Genomic DNA, 25,823 nt, shown 5'->3' on the forward strand with positions numbered 1-25,823 from the left:
TGTCGCCCACGCACGCACGCAGCGCACAGTCGGTCGACTTGGAGAGTTAACTCCGCTAGGCACGCAGCCGCCTGCCGTCCTGGCCTTGCAATGCCCTTTTATTTGGGGGCGGTTGGGGCGAGAAGTGCAACATTCAAATGCTATTTCCCTAGTTGAGGAAGGAATTAACGTCTAAATGTAAGGGCCGGCCCAAGGTTAAGCCCACCATTTTGCACCGGGTCCCAATCTCGGAGTTTATTGGGGGTCCTGTTCCCCCAGCTGGGAGGGCACAACCCCCCCCTACCCCCACTTCAGCAATCCAAGCCCTCGAACTGTTTGTTCTGCTCCAGGGAGCACGTGGAGGCCTGGGCGGGGCAGGGGCGGGGCCTAGGCAGGGGCGGGGCCATATGTGGGCGTGGTCTGGTGGCCCCACCCACTGAGAAACCGCCATCCTCGTGGCAGCCAATCAGGGCGCAGCGAGGGCGCCTGGCCTCGCCCGCCGTTAGTGCCGGGTCACGTGCTGCGCACTTTGCCCCTCGAAGCCCGTGTCCATCCGCTGAGAAAAAAAGGGCCTCGCCCACTTGCACCCGCGCCCGCGCCCGCGCCCCGCCGTCGCCCTCGATCGGGAGCCCAGGGCAGCCGGCGACGGGGCGGCCAGCGGGGGAGGGCGGGGGCCTGCGGACCCAGCGGGGCTGGTCGGTTGGGGCCCCAAGTCCGAGGCGCGAAGTGCCGGCGCGGAGGGATCCACGTGCACGGCCGTTGGCGGCGCCGCGGGCTGTTAGTCCAGGGGCCGCGGCGAGGCGGGCGGAGCTTCCCGGGCAGCAGCCGGAGGGCCTGGTGAGGCGTCCGGCCTGGCCCTGGGCCCCTGGCGGGGACGGGGCGCTGGGGAGGGGGCAGGCCGCCGGCTGCACAGGGGGACGGGGCATCGGGCGGCCGCCCCGGAGGGACGTCCGTGCCTCGGGGTCCGCGGGTCGCAGGTGCCGGGCCTGGAGGCCACCTGCCCGCGGCGCCCTCGGTGGCCGGGTGCCGGCCGCGGGGCCTGGGGTCGCTGGGAAGTGGCGGGGCCCGGAGCTGAGACCTGGACGGACGGCGGGCCGAGCGGGCCCCTGGAGCCTCACGCTCGGGCAGGAGGGGGGCCCCATCCCCGCTGACGACACCCGAGAGCGGCGGCTCCACGTGCATTTTTAAAAATATGTATTTTATTGACTTCAGAGAGGAAGGGAGAGGGAGAAACAGCCAGGATGAGGGGTCATGGCCCGGCTGCCTCCCGCGCCCCCTGCTGGGGGTGGCGCCCCAACCCGAGCTCGTGCCCTGGCCTCCCGGTTCGCAGGTCGGCCCCGGAGCCCCTGAGCCTGGAGCCCCCGAGCCCCTGAACCCCCGAACCCCCGAACCCCTGAGCCCCTGAACCCCCTGAGCCTGGAGCCCCGGAGCCCCGCCGGCCGGCTGCGCCTCGGCTTTCACACGCGCCCTGGGGTTGGGGGGGCCCTTGGGCTGCTCCCCGGTTTTTGAAAAGGTCGGTTCCGGCCAGGCCGCCCGGCTCGGGGCTGGAGGGGACGGAGGGCTCCCCGGGAGCCGGTGGGAGCGGTCCCGCGGGGAGGAGCGGCCGTGGCCGTGGACTGAGGACGGGCCTCCCCTCCGCTTCCCCCCGAGGAACAAGATGACGGGGCGCGCCCGAGCCCGAGCGCGGGGACGGGCCCGCGGCCAGGAGATCGCGCAGCACGTGGGCGCCGCCGCGGTGAGTGCCGCCGTCCTTCCCGCCGTCCTTCCCGCCCGGTGCCCCCACCCACCCACTCCCCAGGCTGGCGGTCCCCCCTTCGGAGTCCGAGGCCCCGTTCCCGGACGTCCGCGCGGGCTCTGGACTTGGGGGCTCGGGACGAGGGGCTCGGTGACCGGGAGGAGGGGGGGCGACCTGCCTCCTGTGACCCGGGCGTGTCACGTGACCGCAGAGCCAGCAGCCGGGGTTCGGCCAGCCGCGACCCCCGCAGCCCCTGTCGGACGCGGACCTGGTCGGCCGAGGGCGGCAGAGAGGACCCGTGGGAGCAGCAGCCAAGTCCCAAGGTGAAGCGGTGGCGGGGGCAGCGCGCGTGGGTGTGTGTGTGTGTGTGTGAGAGTGTGGGTGTGAGTGAGTGTGTGTGGGTGTGAAGGTGTGTGTGTGTGGGTGTGAGGTGTGTGTGTGAGTGAGTGGGTGTGTGTGTGGGTGGGTGTGAGTGAGTGTGTGTGGTTGTGTGTGAGTGAGGGGGTGTGTGAGTGGGTGTGGGTGTGAGTGTGTGTGTGTGAGTGGGTGTGGGTGTGAGGGGGTGGGTGTGGGTGTGGGTGTGAGGGGGTGGGTGGGTGGGTGTGAGGGGGTGGGTGTGGGTGTGAGGGGGTGGGTGTGTAAGACGTGGGCCAGCAGCCGGGGCACAGACCCCAGGTGGAGGGCCACAGGGGTCCTGTGAGTCCAAGGGGGTGTCCTCTCCCGGAGCCCTGAGCCTGCTGCCGGCGGGTCCCTCCGCTGGAGGTGCGGGCCGGGCTGTCCCGGACCACAATGCACCGGGCAGGACGCCCTGTGTTCCTGAGCCGTCACCCGGGCTCTGCTCTCCGCTCCCGCCCGTGCTGCTGGGTGCACGGTTCCCTCTCTGTCTCCAAGAGCTCCAGATTTCCGCGGGGTTTCAGGAGTTGTCCTTAGCCGAGCGAGGAGGTCGCCGCCGAGACTTCCATGATCTCGGCGTGAACACCAGGCAGAACCTGGACCACGTGAAGGAGTCCAAGACGGGTGGGTGCCCCACGCTCCCCGGGCGGCTCCAAGAGGGCAGGAGGGCGCCAGGGCTCCCGGGCACCTGCGTGCTGTGCGGCCTGCCCAGCGCGGGCACAGGGCCCGGCTTGCCCCCCACATTCCCAGGGCCCGGCTTGCCCTCCCCCCCCCCAGGGCCCGGCTTGCCCTCCGCCCCCCAGGGCCCTGGCGCTTGCTGACCGGGGCTCCCCTCCCAGGCTCCTCGGGCATCATCGTGAGGCTGAGCACCAACCACTTCCGGCTGACGTCGCGGCCGCAGTGGGCGCTGTACCAGTACCACATCGACTACAGCCCGCTGATGGAGGCCCGCCGGCTGCGCTCGGCCCTGCTCTTCCAGCACGAGGACCTGATCGGGCGCTGCCACGCCTTCGACGGGACGATCCTGTTCCTGCCCAAGAGGCTGCAGCACAAGGTCAGTCAGAGGTCGGCGGGGGAGGGGGCGGCCCCGGGCGCTGGGCCGCACACACTGGCCCACGGCCAGGCCTGAGCTCGTCGGTGTGATCTTGGCCGTTGCCCTGGAGGGTCGGCTCCCTCACCCTCCCCTCCCCGCCGCCCGCTCAGGTGACCGAGGTGTTCAGCCAGACCCGGAACGGGGAGCACGTGAAGATCACCATCACGCTGACCAACGAGCTCCCGCCCACCTCGCCCACCTGCCTGCAGTTCTACAACATCATCTTCCGCAGGTGCCTCCGGCCCCCGGGGGCCGGCTTCTCAAACGCGCCCCGAGCCCCGAGCCCCGAGCCCCGAGCCCCGCTTCCAGGCCCGTGCCTGCCCCGGGCACCCAGCCCCACCGCCCAGTGCTCACGCCTCTGCTCTGACCTTTCACCTCCCAGGCTTTTGAAGATCATGAATTTGCAACAGATTGGACGGAATTATTACAACCCAAGCGACCCGATTGACATCCCAAACCACAGGTGTGTGTGAGCTCGCTCACAGGCTGAGTGACGGCGCGTCAGCGGTGCCTGGCGGGGGGTGGGCCTTGGACTTGGCTCGGATCACAGGAGACGTCCCAGACCACGTGGGCCTTACCGGTCACAGTCACGGGTGCAGCGGCTGCCTCACACCGGCCGGGTCTGCCCACCGGCTGGGGCCGGGGCCTCGGGGCTCAGCACCTCAGGTGGCGGCAGGGTGGGGGGCAGTAACGAGGACCCAGGACGCTCGGGCCAGGACAGACACACAGTTCCTGACTCACAACTAACGGACGTCCTGAGAGCCTCAGACGGGCCTTCACGTGGGGCCTTGTGAGCACGGGGTGGGGTCAGCAGGCGCGTGCCCTCCGACGCTGTGCCCGCAGGTTGGTGATCTGGCCGGGCTTCACGACCTCCATCCTGCAGTACGAGCACAACATCATGCTGTGCACGGACGTCAGCCACAAGGTGCTGCGCAGCGAGACGGTGCTGGACTTCATGTTCAGCCTCTACCAGCAGACGGAGGAGCACCGCTTCCAGGAGCAGGTGTCCAAGGAGCTCGTCGGCCTCATCGTGCTCACCAAGTGAGGGGCCCCCCCCCGGCCCCCGGCCCCCGCCCAGCCCGGTCCCAGGACGCTCCTCCTCCTCCCCCCGTGACGCGGCCTCACCCCCGCCCAGCCCGGTCCCAGGACGCTCCTCCTCCTCCTCCTGTGACGCGGCCTCACCCCCCCCCCCCCCCCCCCCGCCCAGCCCGGTCCCAGGACACTCCTCCTCCTCCTCCTCCCCCCGTGACGCGGCCTCACCCCCGCCCAGCCCGGTCCCAGGACGCTCCTCCTCCTCCCCCCGTGACGCGGCCTCACACCCTCCGTCTCAGCCCGGTAAACGCACTCGCCCGCAGGTACAACAACAAGACCTACCGCGTGGACGACATCGACTGGGACCAGAACCCCAACAGCACCTTCAAGAAGGCGGACGGCTCCGAGGTCAGCTTCCTGGAGTACTACCGCAAGGTACGCCGCCCGGGGCCAGGGCCGGGCCCGCGCCACCGGCGGGCGGGCTCCTCCTCACACCGACCCCTCCCGACAGCAATACAACCAGGAGATCACGGACCTGAAGCAGCCGGTGCTGGTCAGCCAGCCCAAGAGGAGGCGGGGCCCGGGCGGCGTGCTCCCCGGCCCGGCCATGCTCATCCCCGAGCTGTGCTACCTCACAGGTGCGTGCGCCGCCCCCCTCTCCCCCCCCCCCCCCCCCCCCCCCGCGCTGCCGGCCCTCGAAATGCCCTGCCCCTGCCCCTGCCTCCGCCTCCCTGCATCACCCCGGCCTCACCGTTCCCTCCCAGGTCTGACGGACAAAATGCGGAACGACTTCAACGTGATGAAGGACCTGGCCGTGCACACGAGGCTGACGCCCGAGCAGCGGCAGCGCGAGGTGGGCCGGCTCATCGACTACATCCACAAGTGAGCCCGCGGGCGGGGGGCGGGGCGGGGGCGGGGCTGATAGTGACACCAGCCGCGGCCTCACAGCTCTTCTGGGCGCTGCTCTCCCCGGGACTCCGCGGGCTGGTGTACCTTGAGGGGTCCGGTGGCGGGAGTGGGGACGGGACGTGGATGGGGAGCGCGGACACGAGGGGCTCTGTGTCTCCGCGACGGCACCAGGGTTCAGCCGAGGCAGAGGGACGGGCAGGGTGGGGTCCGTGCGCCCACGTCTGCCCGCGGTCTCTCGCCTGGTGACGTGCCGTCCCCTCGACAGGGACGACAACGTGCAGCGGGAGCTGCGGGACTGGGGCCTGAGCTTCGACTCGAACCTGCTGTCCTTCTCGGGCCGCGTCCTGCAGGCCGAGAAGATCCACCAGGGCGGGAAGACGGTAGGCGGCGCCGGGTCCGGGCGGCGGGGCTCCCGAGGGCCCTCGTGGGTCACCCCAGCCCCCGGCTGGAGAGTAAGCGTCTGTCTGCCGGGCTGAGGTGCCGCGGCGCTAACGTGACGGCTCCCTCCCACGGCCCGTGCGGAGCGTGTGCGGGGGGAGCAGCCTCGCTCGTGCGTGACTGAGGGGTGCAGGGCCCGCGAGCTCCTGCCGCGGGTCCTCCTCCGCCTGAGTGTCTGAGCGCAGCGGGGTTCCCACGGCACGGCCACCCCAGCCCTGGCGCCCGGCTCTGCGTGTCGGTGCCCGCTCGCTGTCCCAGCCTGAGCAGCCCACCGGCGGGGGCCTCGCCGCCACGCGCGCCTCTGCCCGGCCGTGTCCGAGGGCGTCCCGCCTGGCCCCGAGCTTGCTGGGAGATGGCGGAGAAGGCGCCCGGGTGCCGGGTCCTGAGCCCGCGGCACCGAGAGGCAGCGGCTGGTGGGAGCCCGCCCTCCACCGGGAGGAGCCGCCGGGCCCGGGCACGCACTCAGCGTGTCTGCGCTCTCCCCCAGTTCGAGTACAACCCGCAGTTCGCGGACTGGTCCAAGGAGACGAGGGGCGCGCCGCTGATCAGCGTGAAGCCGCTGGACAACTGGCTGCTGGTCTACACGCGCAGGAACTACGAGGCGGCCAACTCGCTGGTCCAGAACCTGTTCAAGGTCACCCCGGCCATGGGCATCCAGATGAAGAAGGCGGTCATGTGAGCCACCCCCAGGCGGGCGGGGCGTCAGAGGGAGGGACTCGAGGGGTCCCCGGCCGGCGTGGCTCAGTGGTTAGAGGGTCAGCCGTGTGCACAAGGGCACAGGCCCATTTGGAGCACGGGGGGGAGGCAGCCGATCGATGTCTCTCCCTCCCTCTCTCTAAAAACAAGTAAATAAAAATAAAAATTAAAAAGTCAAGGAAACTACCTCGGGGTGAGGGTTAGCAAAAACCACATCACATCGATGATCTAGTGTAAAGGCCGGATACAGGCCCACCGCCCGTGTGTGGACACGTGTGAGGCTGAGGCAGGGTGTGTGTGTGGGGGGGAAGGGGGGTGCACTCCGCACGCAGCGTCCCGGGCACTGGGGCCTGCGCTGTCCGTCCCCCTCAGGGCGTCCGCGTCTCCTTCCAGGATCGAAGTGGACGACAGGACAGAGGCCTACCTGCGGGTCCTGCAGCAGAAGGTCACCTCCGACACCCAGATAGTGAGTGCCCGCGCCCAGAGCCGCGCCCTGAAACCGCTGCTTAAGGGGCGTCGCGAACTGTTAGGCCTGAGTTCACTCCAGAGGTTAAAATCAGGTTCCCAAACCGCCCCAAACCGCCCCAAAGCGCCCGCCCTTGAGAAGGTGGCCGCCTGCAGGGGGCTGTGTGCTGAGCAGGGGACGGGCCCGGGCAGGCGGGGCTGGGCTGCCACGTCCCGTTTCCTGGCGTCCGGGGGGCGGGTCCTCGGAACGTCCAGAGCGACCAGGGTCTCTCCAGAGCCTCAAAAGGTCACAGCGGTGGAGGGGGGCCGGGGGGGGAGTCTGGGGAGCCGTGCACCGTGAACCCCGGGCACTTCCGAGGCCCTTCTGCTTGTCGCGCTGGGAGCCACCCTGAGGCGGGCGCTCTTCCGCCCTCGGCTTCCCGCCTCCGTGGCTGAGGGCCCTGGCCGGCCGTCCCCAGGTGGTCTGCCTGCTGTCGAGCAACCGGAAGGACAAGTACGACGCCATCAAGAAGTACCTGTGCACCGACTGCCCGACGCCCAGCCAGTGCGTGGTGGCCCGGACGCTGGGCAAGCAGCAGACGGTGATGGCCATCGCCACCAAGATCGCCCTGCAGATGAACTGCAAGATGGGGGGCGAGCTGTGGAGGGTGGACATGCCCGTGAGTGAGCGTTCCCCGGGGCGGGCTGCCCCCGCCTCCTGGGCCGCGTCTGACGGCGGTTTCCCTGCAGCTGAAGCTGGTGATGATCGTGGGCATCGACTGCTACCACGACACCACGGCCGGGCGGCGCTCCATCGCCGGCTTCGTGGCCAGCATCAACGAGGGCATGACCCGGTGAGTGCGGCCGCCGCTCCTCTGCCCGGGAGCCAGCCAGGGAGGTGGGGGGAAGCAGCTGTCGGCTGCGCGGCCCAGCCCTGCCTCCGGCCCAGTCCCCATCCCCGTCCCCCCGTCCCCCGCCCCGTCCTCGGGCTGCAGTCGGCTGAAGGGGGGGACGCGCGGCGTGGGCGGCGGAGTCTGGCTGAAGTGGGGGGACCCTCTGGGCTGAGAGGGATGCTGTGGCCCCGGGGCAGCTGCAGGTGGACAGGGACAGCCCACGTGGGTGCCGTCACGGTGACTGACGCGGTGACCTTTGCCGCGCTCCTGCCGGGACAAAGGGGTCGCGGGAACGGCAGTGAGGGTGCGGCCTTCCCGTCAGAGCGGGTGTCCCAGGCCCCGAGGTGCCGACAGGACCCGGTCCCGGCCTGTGGGGCTGCTCAGGGTCGTGCACCTGTTCCTTTGTCGGAGCCGCACCCGGCACTGGAGGGTCCGGTCTGGTTAGAGCCGAGCTCACGGCTGCGGGCTGGGCTGCGGGCTGACTCCGCGCTCCGTCCGCAGCTGGTTCTCGCGCTGTGTGTTCCAAGACCGAGGCCAGGAGCTGGTGGACGGGCTCAAGGTCTGCCTGCAAGGTCAGTGCCCGCTGCCCGTCCCTGCCCCGCCCCCGCCCCCACCCCGTCCCCGTCCCGGGTCCCAGAAACCTGCCCTGAAGACTCGGCCCTGCCCGTGCCGAGCTGGGTGGGCGCCCGCCTGCCGCGTGGGCTCACGTGCGTGTCCGGCTGTGCTGCAGCCGCGCTGCGGGCCTGGAACACGTGCAACGAGTACATGCCCAGCCGCATCATCGTGTACCGTGACGGCGTGGGCGACGGGCAGCTGAAGACGCTGGTCAACTACGAGGTGCCGCAGTTCCTGGACTGCCTCAAGTCCGTGGGCCGCGGCTACAAGTGAGCGCCTGCATCCCCGACCGCACTCCCGAGGCCGCCCGCCCGCCGGGAGGGGCAGGGAGTGGGGCCACTAGCCATGGAGGTGCCGCACCGGTCCGTTGTCCCGGGCCCCTCCCCACCGAGAGCCTCGCGGGAAGCCCAGGGGGGCGGGGTCCCTGTGAGCTGGGCGGGGGGAGGTGGGTCTCACTGGGACTGGCGGGGCCTGGAGCCCTGAGCCCGGCAGACACCTCGCCCCTGCTGCTGGCAGAGGGCAGCCCCGAGGGCCGTGGGCGGGGCAGCGCCTTGGCTGCAGTCCCCGTCGGTGGGAGAGTGAGCAGAGCTCAGGCCTGGTGTCCGAGAGGCCGAGTGCCTGTTGTGAGGGACCCTCTCGGGGCACCCACCCTGCTGTGCCCTCCCCTCCCCACACGGCACCTGCATCAGCCCCGGGGCGGGCAGCAGCCTCCCCTCCACAGCGAGCGCCTCACCTGCCGCAGGAGCCCCGGGCGTGCAGGCCTGCGCGGCCGCCTGGGCCTGAGGTGGGCGGGGCCGTGCCACAGGGCGAGTGCCCCGGCCGCTGGGTCTGCCACCCACACGCCTTCCGTCCCCCCTCCAGGCCCTGGCGTGGCCCACAGCTCGGGGAGGGGGGTCTTTCAGGGGCGGGAGCCCTGACGGCCTCGGCTTCAGCCCCAGGCTGACGGTGATCGTGGTGAAGAAGCGCGTGAACGCCCGGTTCTTCGCGCAGTCCGGGGGCCGCCTGCAGAACCCGCTCCCGGGCACCGTCATCGACGTGGAGGTCACCCGCCCCGAGTGGTGAGTCCGCCTCCCGTGCCCCCGGCCTTGAGCACAGGACCCGCTCTCGGGCCTGAGGGCGCACGCAGGGCGGGCCGGGCGCCGGCGTCCTGTCTGCACGGAGCCTGGTCCCCCAGCCGTGCTCCCCGCTCCGCGGTGCTCCTGGTGCCCAGGGTCAGGCTCACCTGGGACGCGCTGCCCTGGAGCTGCCCACTCAGAAACACGGGCCCACACACGTGGCTTCCAGCTGCACCGTGTGCGTCACGCGTGGGCCTGCATGATCCGTGAGCAGGGACAGGTTCTGTGGGGAGCATCCAGGGACAGCTAAGGCTGGGCTCCCCCAGGCCCACCACCCCTGCTGTGGGCCGTGGTGTGGGCGGGAGGGGTGGGCGCAGAGGCGTGGGCCATGGTTTGCCCAGCAAATGGTGGGCCCAGGGCCCCCAGGACCCAGCCCTCCACACACCCCCAGCAGCACTGGAGCCTCCGTCCACGGGGCCGGGCGCGGGAGCACGCGTGCCTGGGGGAGCCAGTGACGGGAGGCCGGCCCGGGCGGTTGCAGGTACGACTTCTTCATCGTGAGCCAGGCGGTGCGCAGTGGCAGCGTGTCCCCCACCCACTACAACGTCATCTACGACAGCAGCGGCCTGAAGCCCGACCACATCCAGAGGCTCACCTACAAGCTGTGCCACGTCTACTACAACTGGCCCGTGAGTCTGCGGGCGGCTCCCCCGGCGGGCGGGGTCTGCCCCCTGCGGTCGGGCGGCCAGAGGCCCCGGCCTGACGCCGCGCTCCCCACAGGGCGTCATCCGCGTCCCCGCGCCCTGCCAGTACGCGCACAAGCTGGCCTTCCTCGTGGGCCAGAGCATCCACCGCGAGCCCAACCTGTCGCTGTCCAACCGCCTGTACTACCTCTAGCCGAGCGGCTCGCCCACGCAGCCGGGGCTCCGCTCCCCGGTCAGCCGGCTCGTCCTGGTGGGACTTGGGAGGGGACTAGCGTCTAGAGACTTAATCCAGCATCACTACCAACCGACGTATTTTTAGGTAAAAATTAGTGTTTTTTAGTCCTCACCCAAGGACATGTTTTTATTGATTTTTTTTTTCTAGAGAGAGGAGGGGGGAGAGAGAGAGATATCAATTGGTTGCCTCCTGCACGCGCCCCTTCCAGGGATCGAACCCGCAACTTTTTGGTGCACAGGACCAGGGGACCAGGCTCAGCCAGCTGAGCCACCCCAGGGCTAGGTTTTAGATTTAAGTTGTTTCCTCTCCTCTGTTGGGAGGGTTTCTGTTTGTTTTGAGAGAAATACAGTACTTTGTGTCATAAACAGACTCTTAAATGTTGGGAAGGGAAGGAGGAGAGGTGGGGGGGGAGCCCAGGGGGCGGCAGGCAGGCAGGCTGGGCACCTCTCGCCCAGGCAGGGGGGGCCGGACAGCAGGCCTGCTTTTCCGCTGGGGCTGAGCGCTGTGGGTTAGAAAAAGATGGGGGAGCCCTGGCCAGTGTTGCTCAGTGGGTAGAGCAGCCTGCAGACTGAAGGGTCCCGGGTTCGATTCCCAGTCAGGGCACAGGCCCAGGTTGCAGGCTTGATCCCCAGTAGGGGGCGTGCAGGAGGCGGCTGATCTATGATTCTCTCTCATCATTGATGTTTCCATCTCTCTCCCTCTCCCTTCCTCTCTGAAATCAAACATACAAAATAAAAAAATTTAAAAAAATTTTTTTAATTAAAAAAAAAGATAGTTGAGAAGTTTTAAGTTTCTGTTCAGAGAAACGTTGGAGGAATCTGAGCAGAGCCCGTCAGGGCGGGCGTCCCCGTGTTCACCTGTTTCCTTGGCCGCTGGCATCGCTCCGTTGTTATAATTAAAGTGGCCGTCGCCTCGTGTGCGGGACTCGTCCTGTTTTACTGAAGTCACAGCATGGGATGCGCTTTCCACACCGCGGGGGGTCCCCTCCGAGCCCACCTGGAGGCCACTCCTGGTTTCAGTCGACGTGGCTGAGGGACGACTCCCATGGGAGGTTACTGTGAGGCGTGGACACATCTGCACGCTCCCGTCTCACACCAGGAAGACGGGGCTCCGTTACAGTCTCGGGGCAACGCTGCAGTTTCCGGGACACGGGCCGTGCACACAGTCGCTCGGGATCCCTGGGTCGTCCGTGTTTCTGATGGTAAATCACCACACGTTTATTTTTTAAAATATTTCTTTATTGACTTCAGAGAGGAAGGGAGGGAGGGAGAGAAACATCCATGATGAGAATCACTGATCGGCTGCCTCCTGCACTCCCCCTACTGGGGATCGAGCCCGCAACCCAGGCACATGCCCCTGGCCGGAATTGAACCGTGACCCTTCAGTCCACAGGCCGGTGCTCTATCCACCGAGCCACACCAGCCAGCCCCCCCTCCAACTTCTATTAGGTCACGTGTGCGCTTGAACTGCCTGCTGGTTTGTGGGAGACGGTGGGTGTCGTGTGCTGACCTTTATCCGTCTCCCAAGTTTGCCGAGTGGTTCCCAGCGGGTGGGCCCTGAGCACGGCCCGGGCTCAGCCCTCGTCGGAGCTCTTTTGGGGAGCTCCCGGAGGGGAGGGAGTGTGCCCCGCGCACTTGGTCCCGGTGCTGCTGCGTCCCCGCCCCACACACACAGGAGGCGGCTTCGTGGAAAATGACAGTTTATTCTAGAAAAGATTCAACACCGACCGAACACACGCACCCACACGCCGCTCCCCCGACGTGCCCGCCGCTCGCAGTACGTGACCACGGGAACGCTCTCACTCCTGATCAGCCTCGCACAGGTTACAAAGGAAGGCGGTCTGAACGTGTGTATAAAGAGTAAAAACGGTACAAGGGACGGGACGAGGGTACAAAAGAGCAGCCGGGGGGGGGGGGGGGGCACGCTGGCAGCGGGTCGGTCTGTGCTCGATGCCAGGAGGCCGGTGTGGGTCACGTGGGACAGGCTGACAGGGCTGGGCCGTGGCCTGTGCGTGAGGGGGCGGCCACCTGTGTGCTGCTGTGTCCGTCTGGCACGAGAGGGACAGACCCACCTAGTAACACTGAGGGTGCGGGCCTGCTCTGAGGGTGTGCGTGAGGACGGGTTCTGGGCGTGGCCGCAAGCCTGCCCGTTGGGGTGAGAGCATGACGCGCACACACAGGAGCACAGCGAGTTTATTGGACGGTACAAACCATGTGCAGAGTAAGGCAGACACCGAGGCGGGCCGGGGCTCGGACCGGAGGGGAGGGGAGGGGAGGGGAGGGGGGGCAGCGGAGCGGGGCAAGCACAGAGACGGTCCGGAGGGCGAGGGCCGGGCCTGGCCCTGTGCTGGGCCTCCCCTCAGACAGGGATGCGACCGAGCCTGAGGCCCAGGAGGCCGGCTCTGTCCTCACAGGTGCTGGGGGCGGGGGTCGGGCAGAGAGGTCCCTGCTGTGTGTGGGTGGGGGGGGGCTAGGGAGAGCGCGAGTCTCGGGAGCCCCGGTGGGGAGTGGACCGCGCGGAGGTGTCCGGTCACTTGACGGCGCCCAGCCTCTGCAGCAGCCTCTTGCCTTTGAAAAGCAGCCCCTTCTTCTTCCTCGAGGACACGCCCCTGCCTCTCCCGGGGCCGCCGGCACCCACAGCCGGCGCAGGGGGCCCCGCGTGGAGATGGGCCGTGGGGGACGGCGCTCTCCGGGCCGGGCCTGCCCCCTCAGGAGGCACCTGGTGGTACAGGTGACGGTGTACTGAGTGTGCACGCCAGCCGGCCACACGCAGCCCGCCCGCCCGCCCGCCCGCGGGAGGGAGGAGGGAGGTGGGTGTTCTTTCTTCTTTCAAGTGGGAGCGCCAGGAGCAGCCCGCCCGCCCGCCCCAGCGCCTCTGGGACACGGGGCGGGCGCCCCTCGCTGGGGCAGGACGGGGCTGGCGGGTCACTTGCTCGTAATTAAGACCAGGTGGAGGCGGGAGGGAGGAGGGAGCTCTTAGGTCAGGGTGACAGTCACCCGGGGAGTGCCATCTCCAAGCGAATGCACTCGAGGGAGCCTCGTCTGAAAGCCACAGCCCTGGTCGGCCGAGGCTCCGGGTTGGGGAGGTTGGGGATGGCACACCGGTTGAAAGAAAAAAAAAAACTAAAATGAACCTTAATTGCAACCAAGGAAGCTTCCGGGCCCGTGGGCAAGGCCTCCGTGTGCGCCGTGCGGCCTGCGCGCCCTGGGGTCTCGGGGGGAGCTTGTCCGCGTGAGCACGCGGTCGGGTGCTGAGCTCACGGGCACCTGAGGCCCCGCCCGATGGGACATGGACCACCCCCAGTCCTGAGCGCTGACTCGGAGCCAGCCGCCTCCGAGGAGCGTGCAGGACTCCGCAGGCCACGGCCAGCCCGGCTCCAAGCTTGCTTGGATTTAGAATCAAGGTCTAACTCTAATGAAACCTCGTCAAGCACCCACGTCACTGAAGATACCACGGCCCGTCTGGGCCGCCGCGGAGCCGCGTGTCTCGGAGCGGGTATTGCATTGGCAGGCCACCCGGCGCCTCGAGGAGCAGCCCGGCTCGCACCAGGTGGAGGCGGGGCCTGGAGGAGACGCAGTGCGGGCAGTGGGACGCGACTCCGGGTCGGCCTGCCCACTGCCCAGCTGCCTGAGCTCCAGCCACACTTTTAGCAGGAAATCAGCCGGGCCCTGGCCGGTGTGGCTCCGTGGATAGAGCTGCAGACTGCGGACGGCAGGGTCCCGGGTTCGATTCCCGGTCAGGGCACAGGCCCGGGTTGTGGGCTCGATCCCCAGTGGGGGACGTGCAGGAGGCAGCCGATCCATGATTCTATCATTGATGTTTCTATCTCTCCCTTTTCCCTTCCTCTCTGAAACCAATAAAAGTATATTTTTTTAAATTTGTAAGGAAATCTGCCGTGAACACGAGGCCGAGGTTGTGCTCTTCCGAGAGCGGCTGGCAATGCAATACGCAGCCCTGGGGGAGACACCGGGCTCGCCAGGAGACAGCCGCTCAGGAACATGCCCGTGCCGGCGGCTCCGCGGGGATCGGGGGACGGTCGCGAGGCGCTCAGCCCGCCACGCCTTCAGTTGCTTTACAACTGAGACCCGTGGTCGTCAGACACATGTCTTTCTCAGCCCCGGGACCCGGGCGCCCAGCGCGGAGCCGCTAAGGCAGCTCGGGTGTCTGGTATCTTCAGCTGCTCACTTACGTGAAGGCTACTTTGCCTGATTAAGGTGTGAAATGAACACTCTTCTTCTGTTTCCAAGCAGATGAGCAAAGAAATAAAAATATATATAATATAAAAATAGAATAGAGGAAACTCGCGGCGATGACGTAAAATAAAAATGAGACACTACGCATGGATGTCGTCTGTCCTTCCATGAGCCGGCGGGGGTCTGCTCCTGGGGAGGACCGCGACCCTCGGGGCAGGTCTCGGCCGCAGCCCTGAGTCTCAGGACAGGCCAGCCCCTCGCCCTCGCCCTCGCCACAGCCCGGTGTGCGTCTGTCACGCGGGGGGTCCCCTTGTGAGCAGAGGCAGCCGGTTAGAATGGAAAATGTCCCTTTTGGTGAAATATATGTAAGGTTCAGAGGTCAGCAGGTTTAGGACGGCCCCGGGTCAGAGGTCAGCAGGTTTAGGACGGCCCCGTGGGAGGGGAGGCGAGGAAACGCTCAGGGTGTGTGCTTCTGGCCCACGATGCAGAGACCACACGTGAGCGTGGGTGGCGGGGCAGGGGCGCTAGACACGCCGGGGAGGCCGCTTACCCGTCTGGCCTTGGAGCGCGCGGGCGTGTCCGGTGGGCGGCGGGCCGGGGCGTCCGAGAGGTACACTTCCACGTCGTCAGGCACTTCTTCCAGGAAGTTGGACGGCACCAGGCCTTTCTGCCCATTGAGCTCCCCCTGGACACACAGGCGGACCCTCACTCCCTTCCCACCACCCACCCGCCCCGTAAGGAGCAGCCGCCCTGGCCCGGCCGGCCTGGCTCCGTGGCTGGGCGTCGACCTAGGAACCAGGTCAGGGTTCGATTCCCGGTCAGGGCACAGGCCCGGGTTGCAGGCTCGATCCCCAGTGGGGGGCGTGCAGGAGGCAGCCAATCCATGATTCTCATCATTGATGTTTCTATCTCTCTCTCCCTCTCACTTCCTCTCTCTATATATTTTAAAAATAAATAAAGGAGGGCCTCCTCTCGGTCTGGGGCAGCCGCTGTGGGACCCGCCGGGCCCAGCCCGTCCACCCCTGGTTCCCTCCCCAAGAGCAAGCCGACAGCACAGGCCGACGCGCCGCCCGCTGCCCGGGGGTCTCGCGGCTTCACTCACGTAGTAGAACCCGTCCTCGTCGATGTCCCCGAGGACGGAGATGATGTCGCCCGTGCAGAAGGTGAGCTCGGCCTGGGGGAGAGGGCGCGGTGAGGGCCCACAAGGCCGTTTGCTCACAGAACCTCTTCTCCGTTTCTCTGTCTCGTTTTCCTGTGATCTGGGCGTTAACCTGCTCCTTCCGGCCAATGAGGACGAAAGATACAGAGCCACCAAGGGCCTCTGACCACGGCAACGCAGGCCACCCCCCTGAAAACACCGGGCTCCCCGATTCCGGCCGGAATTCAGCGCCGGCCACGGCCTCACACCCGCCAGATCCTTAACTTTAGCACCTGGGCGTCAGGGACCTGCTCCCCGCAGCCCGCAGCGCCTGGGCCTCTACGTGAATGCTCTCCCGCTGCGTCTGAGACTGTATTCAATTATTAATGAAACGTCTATTTCCTCGTTCGGGGGGGGGGGGGGGGGCCAGGCTCCAGGCCAGGAACAGGCCAACCAGGCTGGTGGAGGTGCCAGAAAATGCACTTTTCTTTCTAAATGCCCGGCCATCGTGGCTCAGGGGTTGAGCTTTGACCTATGAACAAGCAGATCACAGTTCAATTCCCGGACAGGGCATCTGCCCGGGCTGCGGGCTCGAGCCCCAGTGTGGGGTATGCAGGAGGCAGCCGATCCATGATTCTCATCGTTGATGTTTCTCTCTTTCTCTCTCTCTCCCCTTCATCTCTGAAATTAAAAAAAAAAACAAACAAACATGAAAATGGGGGAGAGGCCGCCAGGCATCGTAAGTCAAACCTGCTCAGGGCGCTTTGAATGGGGCCTCACACTGGCCCCTCGTCAGAAGTAACGACTGGGCAGAGCTCCCCAGCCTCTCTCCGCCGAGGACTCGGAGCCTGCCCACCTCGCCCCGACCTCTGCCCTCTCCTCGGTGACACTACTGGCACCCCACTGGGTGTGGCTGCCGTGCCCTGAGCTGCAGGCAGGGGGGGGGGGGGCCCGCCCGGCCCGCTGTCAGCCATTTACTGCTCCGGGGGCGGCTCCGGGAAGGGTGGGGAGGGCCGCGGGCACCTCGACATCGATGTTGGGCGAGCTCTCTCTGGGGTCGTAGTCGTACAAGGCCACCATCCTGCGCGTGGACACCGCCTGCTGCCGGCCACCTCGCCTGCTCCTCTCTGCTGACCGCGGGGGAGAAGGAGGCCATCATCAGACACTGCCTAAGAGTGGGGGCCGTCCCATCACCGCCCCCACCAGGCCTCAGGCCCACGGCCCGCGGACAGTGGCCGAGTTGGGCCAGCCGCTCGGCTTCCTAGGTTTTGTTTGAATTTAGAACAAGAACCTTTGTAAACCTGGGGCTGTGTTTCCTTAAAACCAAACACATGCGGCCCAGTCCGCGTGGCTCAGTGGCTGAGCGTAGACCTAGGAACCAGGAGGTCAGGGTTCCATTCCTGGTCAGGGCACAGGCCTGGGGTGCGGGCTCCATCCCCAGTGGGGGGCGTGCAGGAGGCAGCCGGTCCATGATTCTCTCATCATGGATGTTTCTCTCTCCCTCTCCCTCTCCCTTCCTCTCTGAAGTCAATAAAAATATATTTAAAGCACACTCACACATACACACACTCACACATACACACACACACACACCCACACACGCACGCACTGCAGAGGGAATGACAATGCTCCGAGTCGCCGGGTCACCGGGGAGGTGACGACCGTGACCCTGAGAAAGGACAGGGCGGCCCAGCGCCCTCGCTCCCGAGGAACAGCCGGCGCCCCGGTCCGGCAGCGGGCGGCCTCACCTATCCTCTCCACCGGCGTGTTGAGCGGGAGGAAGCCCTGTCGCAGCAGCTGCTCCATCATCTCCTCGTCCTCGGCCTGGATCTCAGAGACCATGTTGCAGGGGATGAGGCCGATCCGCGCGCACGTCTCCCCGCGGTAGAAGCCGTCGGCGTCCTTGTCGCCGTAGACCTGGGGCCGCGGGAAGAAGCCGAGGCCTTGTGAGTGGCTCCCTCAGAATTACGTCACTGCGGGGTGATTGGCTGGCTCAGAATTACGTCACCCCTTACAGTGAGGTGATTGGCTGAATCTTACGTCACTGTGGGGGTGATTGGCTGGCTCAGAGTTCCGTCACCCCTTACAGTGAGGTGATTGGCTGCATCTTCTGTCACTGTGGGGTGATTGGCTGGCTCAGAGTTACGTCACCGCTTACAGTGCGGTGATTGGCTGGCTCAGAAGGCCTCGGTCAAATACCGTAAAACAACAGGTTGTACCATGTGCCTGCAACGACGCCCGCGGTGGCCGCTGAGCGCACGGCCCTGAGGACAGGCTGGGTCACGCTGGGCCGCCGTGGGCGCGTTGGAAGTCAGGCAGCGGGATGGGGGCGTGACGAGACCCACGGACCCTCCGGTGGCACCAGCGTCCTTCCCAGGCCTCGCTGTCGGGCGGGACGCCCGGTACCACCACCTTCCGCCACCCCCACCCCCACCCCCTGCCCACGGGCTCCCGTCTTGCTCCGCCCCCTCCAGGCCACGCCTCCCCGATGGCGGTGGGGGGGGTCGGAGGGGGGTGATGGGGGGGGTGATGGGCGGGACGCACCCCCGCACCCACCTTGATGATCTGTCCCTCCTTGAAGGGCAGCTCCTCCTCGGCGGCGTCGGGGTTCGGGGACATGCTCAGAGGGTCGTAGTCGAACAGGGCCACGAAGATGCGCGCCGGGGGCTCCTCGGCGCCAGGGTCCGTCTCGGACTCTTCGTAGAAGTCGGGGGACAGCCGGTCCCGGTCCCCGTAGTCATCTGGGAGCGGGAGGCACAGGACAGAGCTGTCACCCCGCAGCGCTGGGACCCAGACACGCCCGTTCTGTCCTTTGAAAACACGTTTGGGGCCCACGTGGCTCCGTGGTTGAGCGTTGACCTATGACCCAGGAGGTCAAGGCACATGGGGGGGGGGGTCCATCCCCGGTAGGGGGCGCGCAGAAGGCAGCTGATCTCTCATCATGGATGTTTCTCTCTCTCGCCCTCTCCCTTCCACTCTGGAACCAATAAAAATATATTATTAATTAATTTATTTATTCGTTAATTAGAGATCTTTTTAGGACGCCTACATCAGCCGGAAGTTCAGTGAGCTACCTGCTGGGAACGAAGCCTGAGCAGCGGCCTCTTCCATTTCTTCACACGGATTTTGGGGGTTTGTCCTGTTTTGTTTTGGGGTTTGTTTACAGTGCATGACAGGCACTCCTATTTTTTCTCATTTCCAACGGCATCTAAACAGCCCGTCTCCCCGTTCTGGGTGGCTGCTGAGCACGATTCACTTTTGTCTCCTGAAAGCGTAAAAGCATCTTTCCATCTGAGAATCCGTACAAATCGGTTTTGTTTATCTTGTGCTGTTTCTGCCCTCTCTTTGCCACAACTGAGAGTTTTTTGTATCTAGATGAAAACGCTATTCCCAATCATTTTTAATTTTTTTATTGTTTTTAAATATATATTTTTATTGACTTCAGAGAGAGGAAGGGAGAGGGAGAGAGGGCTGGAAACATCAACGATGAGAGAGAATCATGGACCGGCTGCCTCCTGCACGTCCCACACTGGGGATCAAGCCCCCAACGTGGGCCTGTGCCCTGACCGGGAATCGAGCCGCCCACTCGTGTTTTCAGATGTTTAGGTTGAGGACTAAGCCGCCACGGGCCCTGTGGTGGAAAGAAGGACAAAGGGTCAGCAGGCCCACTAACCGATGGACGGGGCCACCGGCCGGGACCTCTGCGGGCCGGCGCCTCCGTGAGGATACCTCCGGCCCCCGTGCTCCGCCCTGTCCGCCCGTCCTGCAGACGCCGGGTTTCCTAAAATCTTAAGACAAAACAGCAGAGTCATAAGTCCCGCCGGCCCAGAGACACGAGAATGAAGTCAGCCAAATCAACTCAACGTAGAAGCAGAAGCTCTAAAGGCAACTAAACGTAGCTTTTAACTGAAAGGTTAGCTGAATGACCCGGGACCAAGCCGCTCACCCTGGGCACCCCGACTTCCACAGCGGAGTTGCTTTTCGAAACTGGGGGAGGGGGTGACTGGGGAGGGGGCTAGAAAGAATTCTGGGGGCAGGGGGCATCTGTGTTGCTGCTCCTGCTGCAGAAGACAGATACATATATATATATATTTAATGTTTTTATTGATTTCAGAGAGGAAGAGGGAGAGGAGAGAGGGAGAGGGGGAGAGAGAGAGAGAGAGAGAGAGAGAGAGAGAGAGAGAGAGAGAGAGACATCAATGATGAGAATCATGGACCGGCTGCCTCCTGCACGCCCCACACTGGGGATGGAGCCTGCAACCCGGGCTTGTACCCTGACCGGGAATTGAACCCTGACCTCCTGGTTCATAGGTCGACGCTCAGCCACTGAGCCATGCCAGCCAGGCGAGAAGGCTGATACTTTGACCCAAGAGAGAATGGTTTCAATACAACTCATTGCTCCAACGGCCCCTTTGACCTCTAGGGCCTCCTCCTAGGATCACAAACGTGGGACCACGCCGCACAGCCACGTGTCCCCCGGGGAACCAAGCTGTACGTGAGGTTACGTTGGAAACCCCAAGGACAGAAGCTTCTGGGTGTTTGAAACTCCAGGCGCCGTCCTGGCCCTGCTCTGGAGACAGGGTCCCTCGGGGGCTGCCCTGCCTGGATACGTGGCCCTAACACGCACCCAAGGTTAGCTCTGAGTCCGAGCGTCCGGCAAAGCCTCCAGCTCCCGGGGGAGTGATCTGAGTGGGGAAGTTCTGGGGACCCAGGGAAGGAGCAGGGATAAGAGGGGTTGGCATGGGCCGGACACAGGTGGGCCGGGTGAAGTGTGGGGCGTGGGCAGAGCCCTCTAGTGGACAGATCGCAAACTGCACCGGCCCGGAGCCCAGGCCTGGCCCACCTGCGCTCTCACCTGTGTGTTCATGGACACGTGTGAGCAAGTGCTCGGAAAACGGACACAACTCGGAGGGGAGTGGAGCTCCTGACAGCCACTCACACACCCGGAGGGCGAGGCGGGGTGTGTGTGTGTGTGTGTGTGTGCCTAGAGCTGATGATGGAAAATTCATTCTGAAAACTGGACGTAAGGGAATGAACACCTTTGGAACAAGATGCACAAATGGATCTCTGTGATCATTGTTCTCTTCCTTTTTCCAGTGGCGGACGAAGGCCATAAAACAAAAAACAAAAACAAAAAGACCCACACCACCCCGAGAAGAAACCCTTCAATCCTATCGGTGGCCATAACCACCCCTGTGTTCATTCGTTGTCAAACGCGTGGGTGACGAGCGTTCAGCTAACCCTTAATTAAAATTTAGATTCAGTTGTCCTTTAACCAAAGCAGCCAGAATCGTCGCTGATTGGGGGGCGGGGAGGATCTCATCCGAAAGCAACATAAAGAAGCCGCCAGCGGGTCTACGATCGGAAGCGATGGCAGTGATGAGCCCGCATGGCAATCGGAGCGCCAGCCGGGTCCGGAGGCACCAACATAAAGAGGGGAGATGGAGGGGGCGGACCGACTGGTCTGGCAAGCGGAGGGGAGGGCTCACGACACACACCGCGGGGCCGTCTGCCACTCGGGGAGCCGCCTGTGGGTGCTGGGCGGGCGCCCTACTGTGGGGCGTTTTTATGCTTTTCCTCCAGACGTTGGGCCCCGCGGGCTGGTCCCAGCCAGGCTTCCTGGGGGCCGGCCTCTCCGGGCTCGGGCGGGGGTCGTCGCTCCTGACGACGGGGCTGGGGTCCTGCTCCCCAAAGTCCTCCTCGATGCTGGTCTGCCGGGTCAGCGTCCGCCGCCGGGCCAGCAGGGGCCGGAGGGTCCTGCAGGGACAGGGCCCGGGGCCCGGGCTGCCCGTGGCGGCCTCGCTCCTGAGGCTCAATCGCGGGTCCTCTTCTTCGCTCCCGCAGTCCAGGCCGCTGTCTGGGCTCCTGGTGGCCGAGCGGCCGACCCGGCAGCCCCGGTCTTCGTGGAGGAAGTCCTCGGCGTGGGGGCCCCTGGGTTTCGCGGAGCCCCGGGAGCCCCGGGGAGCTTGGTGCCCCCGGCAGGGCCTGGCGCGCCGGGGCTCCCGGGCCCTGGACGGGCACCCTACGCCCTGTCTGTGCAGGAACTCACAGGGCTCCGCGTCCTCCTCGGCTACTTCGGGGATACTGAACAGCCGCGCACTGTGTGGCGCCTGCGGGGGGCCCTCGGGCGGCTCCGGGAACGCCCCGTCCGAGGTCCTATGCCTAGAGCACTCCTAAGGGGGCATGCGGGACCCACGGGTGTGAGCGGACGTGAAGTGGGCGAGGGAGGGAAAGAAAACAGACAGACAGCATTAGTCTCGGGGCCACGAGGGCGGGGAGCATGCTGGGGGGCGGGGGGCGTGCTCGGGCCGGGCCCTGAAATGAGGGCGCAGTGGGCGGAGGATGGAGCCAGGCGGGAGCAGCAGGGGGCAGGCCATGCACTAAACCAGCGGGGTAGGCGGGGGGGGGGGGGGGGGGTCACAGAGGCAGGGCGCTGCCCGTGGCCAAGCTGCTGGGTGCTGGGAACCGGCTGTGCCCAGAGCGCTGGGAGACCTGAGCCCCTCGGCCCGATGGCTGCGCCCACAGCCTCAGGGCAGCGGCCACCGGACGCCGTGTGACGGAGCCGCGTCACAGCAGTCCCCGCCCGCTCTCCTTCTCGCCCAGCACTGAGCGGACCTCCTTCCTGTCTGGCTGGCATCATCGTCTCCCGGCTAAAAGGTCAGTGCGAAGCCGGGACCTGGTCGCTCGGCGCGTGGCCTTGCTCCTGCCCCTCGGCGTCTGCAAAGGCCTCCTGGGCCCTTCCGACAGGAAGCAGGCTCCCCTGCGGCTCCCCGAGCCCCTGCACCAGCCCCCAGCCCTGGCTTGGGGTTTCCAGGTCAGCCTGAGACAGCTTCTGATCCTCACACAGGTGAGAACACTGCAGACAAACTAAAGGGACCCTGCAGCTGTCAGCCGGTCCACTTCCCGCCATGTGTTTGACCCCACTTCCTGCCACGTCATTGGCCCACTTCCTGCCACGTCATTGGCCCACTTCCTACCCCGTCATTGGCCCACTTCCTGCCACGTCATTGGCCCACTTCCTATCACGTCATTGGCCCACTTCCTGCCACGTCATTGGCCCACTTCCTATCACGTCATTGGCCCACTTCCTGCCATGTCATTGGCCCACTTCCTGCCATGTCATTGGCCCACTTCCTGCCACGTCATTGGCCCACTTCCTACCACGTCATTGGCCCACTTCCTGCCACGTCATTGGCCCACTTCCTATCACGTCATTGGCCCACTTCCTGCCACATCATTGGCCCACTTCCTGCCACATCATTGGCCCACTTCCTGCCATGTCATTGGCCCACTTCCTACCCCGTCATTGGCCCACTTCCTGCCACGTCATTGGCCCACTTCCTGCCACGTCATTGGCCCACTTCCTACCCCGTCATTGGCCCACTTCCTGCCACGTCATTGGCCCACTTCCTATCACGTCATTGGCCCACTTCCTGCCACGTCATTGGCCCACTTCCTAGCACGTCATTGGCCCACTTCCTGCCATGTCATTGGCCCACTTCCTGCCATGTCATTGGCCCACTTCCTGCCATGTCATTGGCCCCACTTCCTGCCATGTCATTGGCCCACTTCCTGCCACGTCATTGGCCCACTTCCTGCCACGTCATTGGCCCACTTCCTGCCATGTCATTGGCCCACTTCCTGCCACATCATTGGCCCACTTCCTGCCATGTCCTTGGCCCACTTCCTGCCACGTCATTGGCCCACTTCCTGCCAGCTGTGATGTCCACTCAGCTGTTCCCAAGGGGGTGGGGGCTGTGCTTGCGGCCACAGGGTTTTGTAACGACCTTGCGTGCTCCCTGGGCCTCCTCCCTGGGAGGGGAGGCAGCCCTTCATTTCTTTGCTCAACGGTCCTGGGGGTTCCCTCCCAGGAGCCTCCTCCCGACCAGGAGAAGCACCGTGGACGGGGGAAACCAGGCCGCTTCCCCTGGTCCGGCTGTGAGCACGCGGCGTCCTGGGGACATGAGCCTGGACCGCCCTGCCCCCCTCCCCCAGGGCCTTCCTGCGTCACAGGCTCCTGCCTCCTGCTTGACGGGGCCTTGGGGAGCCGCGGGGGCAGGTGCGAGGGGCCAGCGCCAGGGGCGGGAGCGGCAACCGAGCGGGGTCTGCACAGGGACCTGGCACGGTGGGGGGGGGGGGGCCTTTGCGGAGCATCAGTCAGTCTTTCTATGCAAGGCGGCCCTGAGTTCCTGGAGAAAGGCCGGGCGGGCCCCTTATCCTCCACGGAGTCTCCTCCCCAAAACCTTTCCATCCGGAAAACCCACAGGGTCCTACCAGCTGTCCAGCCTTCTGTCTGTCTCCCCAGGAGTGGGGAGGGGCTAGAGCAGGGGTCCCGCCCATCCTTGCCCCTGTGGCCTGGTGCAGGGCCTGGCGCACAGAGGGGACCCACCCAGGAACCCACGCTGCCCAGGGGCGTGAATACGTGCTCGAGCCAGAGCAGCCAGCAGCGGGGTGGCCGCGCCCCCGACAAGGACAGGGGCACACGAGGGCCCGTCTCCGGGCTTCGTCTCCATGACGGTGACCTCCCCTCAAACCCCGCGGACAGCCGCGCCGAGCGTGGGGTCCCTGGTAGGGGGTGTCGGAGGAGGGTCGTGTGTGGGGACCCCACTGTCCCCGAGGACAGCCATGCCTCCTCGCCCTCTTCACCCTCCCGCCTCCCCCTCAGGGCCCCGCTGGGTGCCGGGCCCTTCCCACCACCCCCAGCCGGCCCAGGTGCTCCCGCTGTCCTGACTCAGGGGTCCCTGCTCTCGGCTGCTGGTTCTGGGGTGAGCGCTCAGGGCCGGGGTGAGGGGGGCCTTCACTGTTCCCCTCCTTCCCCCCCAATCCCTGCTGCCGAGCTGGGGGCCCCAGAGGCTGCCGAAGGGCTTCTCCCACACCCCTCACCCGACGTGTTGGCCGAGTTCAGACCCAGAGGAAGGGCGGGATTCCCGGATGCAAAGTCAACGGCGAGGAAGAAGCCAATCCTGAGGGTGGGCTCCCAGGGGCGGCAGGGTGAGGCTCGAGGCCGCAGCCCGGCCACCAGCAGCGGGCAGGGCCTGGGGGCCGGCCGCACTGACCTTGAGGGCGCTGTGGGACGTGCCGCTGGGCCGCCGCCTCCCTCCCTCCAGCTGCATCTCTGAGCACAGCTCCTCCTCATCCTCCTCCATGATGTCCGACAGGTCCGAGCCCCGGCTGCTCTCCGTGTGGTACTCGTCTCCATGGCAACAGTGCAGCTGGGGCAGGAAGGGTTCGGTGAGCACCCGCTCCAGGCCCGGAGCTCCTTCCTCGCCTTCTTGGCTAACGGGCTCGGACTCGGGCGCTCAAAGATGCGTCTGGTGTCGGGCGAGAGGCGTGGAGGCCTCGGCGTCCGTGAGCCCAGGAGCTGGGCGGCCGGAGGTGGGCCCGGACGGGACGGGCACGCAGACCGTGGGCTCCGGCAGCTCGGCGCTGGGGCTGGGAAACAGCTCTCTTCCGGGGCCCCCGGCAGCTCCGACTTGAGCAGCCCCGGTGGGCGGAGGCTCGGGCACAGGAGATGGAGGGTGGGGTGGAGGTGGGTGTCTATGCGCCTCTTCCGGGCGTTTAAGATTTAAACAGCAGCCCGTGGTCTAAAACTCACAGAGCCCGGCCGGCGCGGCTCAGTGGCTGAGCGTCGACCAAGGAACCAGGAGGTCAGGGTTCGATTCCCGGTCGGGGCACAGGCCCGGGTTGTGGGCTCCATCCCCAGTGGGGGGGGGGGTGCAGGAGGCAGGCGGTCCGTGATTCTCTCTCGTCACTGATGTTTCTGTCTCTCTCTCCCTCTCCCTTCCTCTCTGACATCAATGAAAACACGTTTTAAATAAATTAATTAAATAAAATGCACACACACAGCTGGTCTGGGCGGAATCGGGACCTGTCTGAGGACATTCCCGTCAGACGAGGCCCGGCTGAACCTGAGGCTGCCCTGCCCTGGGGACCCGCTGTGGGCACTGCCCCGCCGCCCGCACCCTGGTCGGCCGAGTGGCCCCCGGGTTAGGAAGGTTGGGGATGGCACACAGGTTGAAAGAAAAAACTAAAATGAACCTTAACTGCCATCAAAGAAAGCTTACAGGCCTCCGTGTGCAAGGCCTCCGTGTGCAAGGCCTCCGTGTGCTAGGCCTCCGTGTGCGCTGCGTGGCCTGCACGTGACCGGAGGTTTGATTTCTGAATCTCCTGTGATGCTTAGCACCTAGCAGATGCCCGGCAAACATCTGCCCGGTTACCGAGAGTGAACCAACCAATGGCGGGTTTTGCCCCAATTGAACCTAGGCGGGGGG

At 65.8% G+C, this 25,823-nt stretch overlaps 2 protein-coding genes across 3 annotated transcripts in view; one reads left to right on the forward strand and one right to left on the reverse strand.

Annotated features, from left to right (window-relative positions):
* The first annotated feature begins 1,636 nt into the window (after positions 1–1,636).
* PIWIL1 (piwi like RNA-mediated gene silencing 1) lies at positions 1,637–11,082 on the forward strand. Of its 2 annotated transcripts, none has more exons than XM_054712559.1 (20): positions 1,637–1,714; positions 1,926–2,037; positions 2,606–2,731; positions 2,947–3,161; positions 3,311–3,432; positions 3,583–3,663; positions 4,044–4,241; positions 4,556–4,667; positions 4,744–4,870; positions 4,997–5,114; positions 5,407–5,521; positions 6,067–6,254; positions 6,669–6,741; positions 7,199–7,399; positions 7,470–7,573; positions 8,114–8,184; positions 8,343–8,496; positions 9,160–9,285; positions 9,824–9,971; positions 10,063–11,082. In XM_054712559.1, the coding sequence occupies exons 1-20, from the start codon at positions 1,637–1,639 to the stop codon at positions 10,177–10,179; spliced, it is 2,586 nt and encodes an 861-aa protein (XP_054568534.1). In that variant the 3' UTR covers positions 10,180–11,082. The 2 variants fall into 2 exon arrangements, with proteins under 2 accessions (XP_054568534.1, XP_054568535.1); XM_054712560.1 differs by having other exon boundaries at positions 4,556–4,640.
* Positions 11,083–12,699: 1,617 nt separating this feature from the next.
* RIMBP2 (RIMS binding protein 2) overlaps positions 12,700–25,823 on the reverse strand; it is a 34,157-nt gene continuing 21,033 nt past the window's right edge. The window contains exons 12-20 of the mRNA XM_054712547.1: positions 24,609–24,764; positions 21,051–21,725; positions 19,226–19,340; positions 18,109–18,293; positions 17,301–17,469; positions 16,576–16,679; positions 15,517–15,588; positions 14,965–15,099; positions 12,700–12,939 (exon numbers count right to left, since the gene is read on the reverse strand). Of these exons, the coding sequence (XP_054568522.1) occupies positions 12,751–12,939; positions 14,965–15,099; positions 15,517–15,588; positions 16,576–16,679; positions 17,301–17,469; positions 18,109–18,293; positions 19,226–19,340; positions 21,051–21,725; positions 24,609–24,764 (1,800 nt within the window). The 3' untranslated portion in view covers positions 12,700–12,750. The remainder of the gene's footprint in view (positions 12,940–14,964; positions 15,100–15,516; positions 15,589–16,575; positions 16,680–17,300; positions 17,470–18,108; positions 18,294–19,225; positions 19,341–21,050; positions 21,726–24,608; positions 24,765–25,823) is intronic.

This window comes from Eptesicus fuscus, chromosome 23 (genome assembly GCF_027574615.1).
Source record: "Eptesicus fuscus isolate TK198812 chromosome 23, DD_ASM_mEF_20220401, whole genome shotgun sequence".
Classification (NCBI taxonomy): domain Eukaryota; kingdom Metazoa; phylum Chordata; class Mammalia; order Chiroptera; family Vespertilionidae; genus Eptesicus; species Eptesicus fuscus.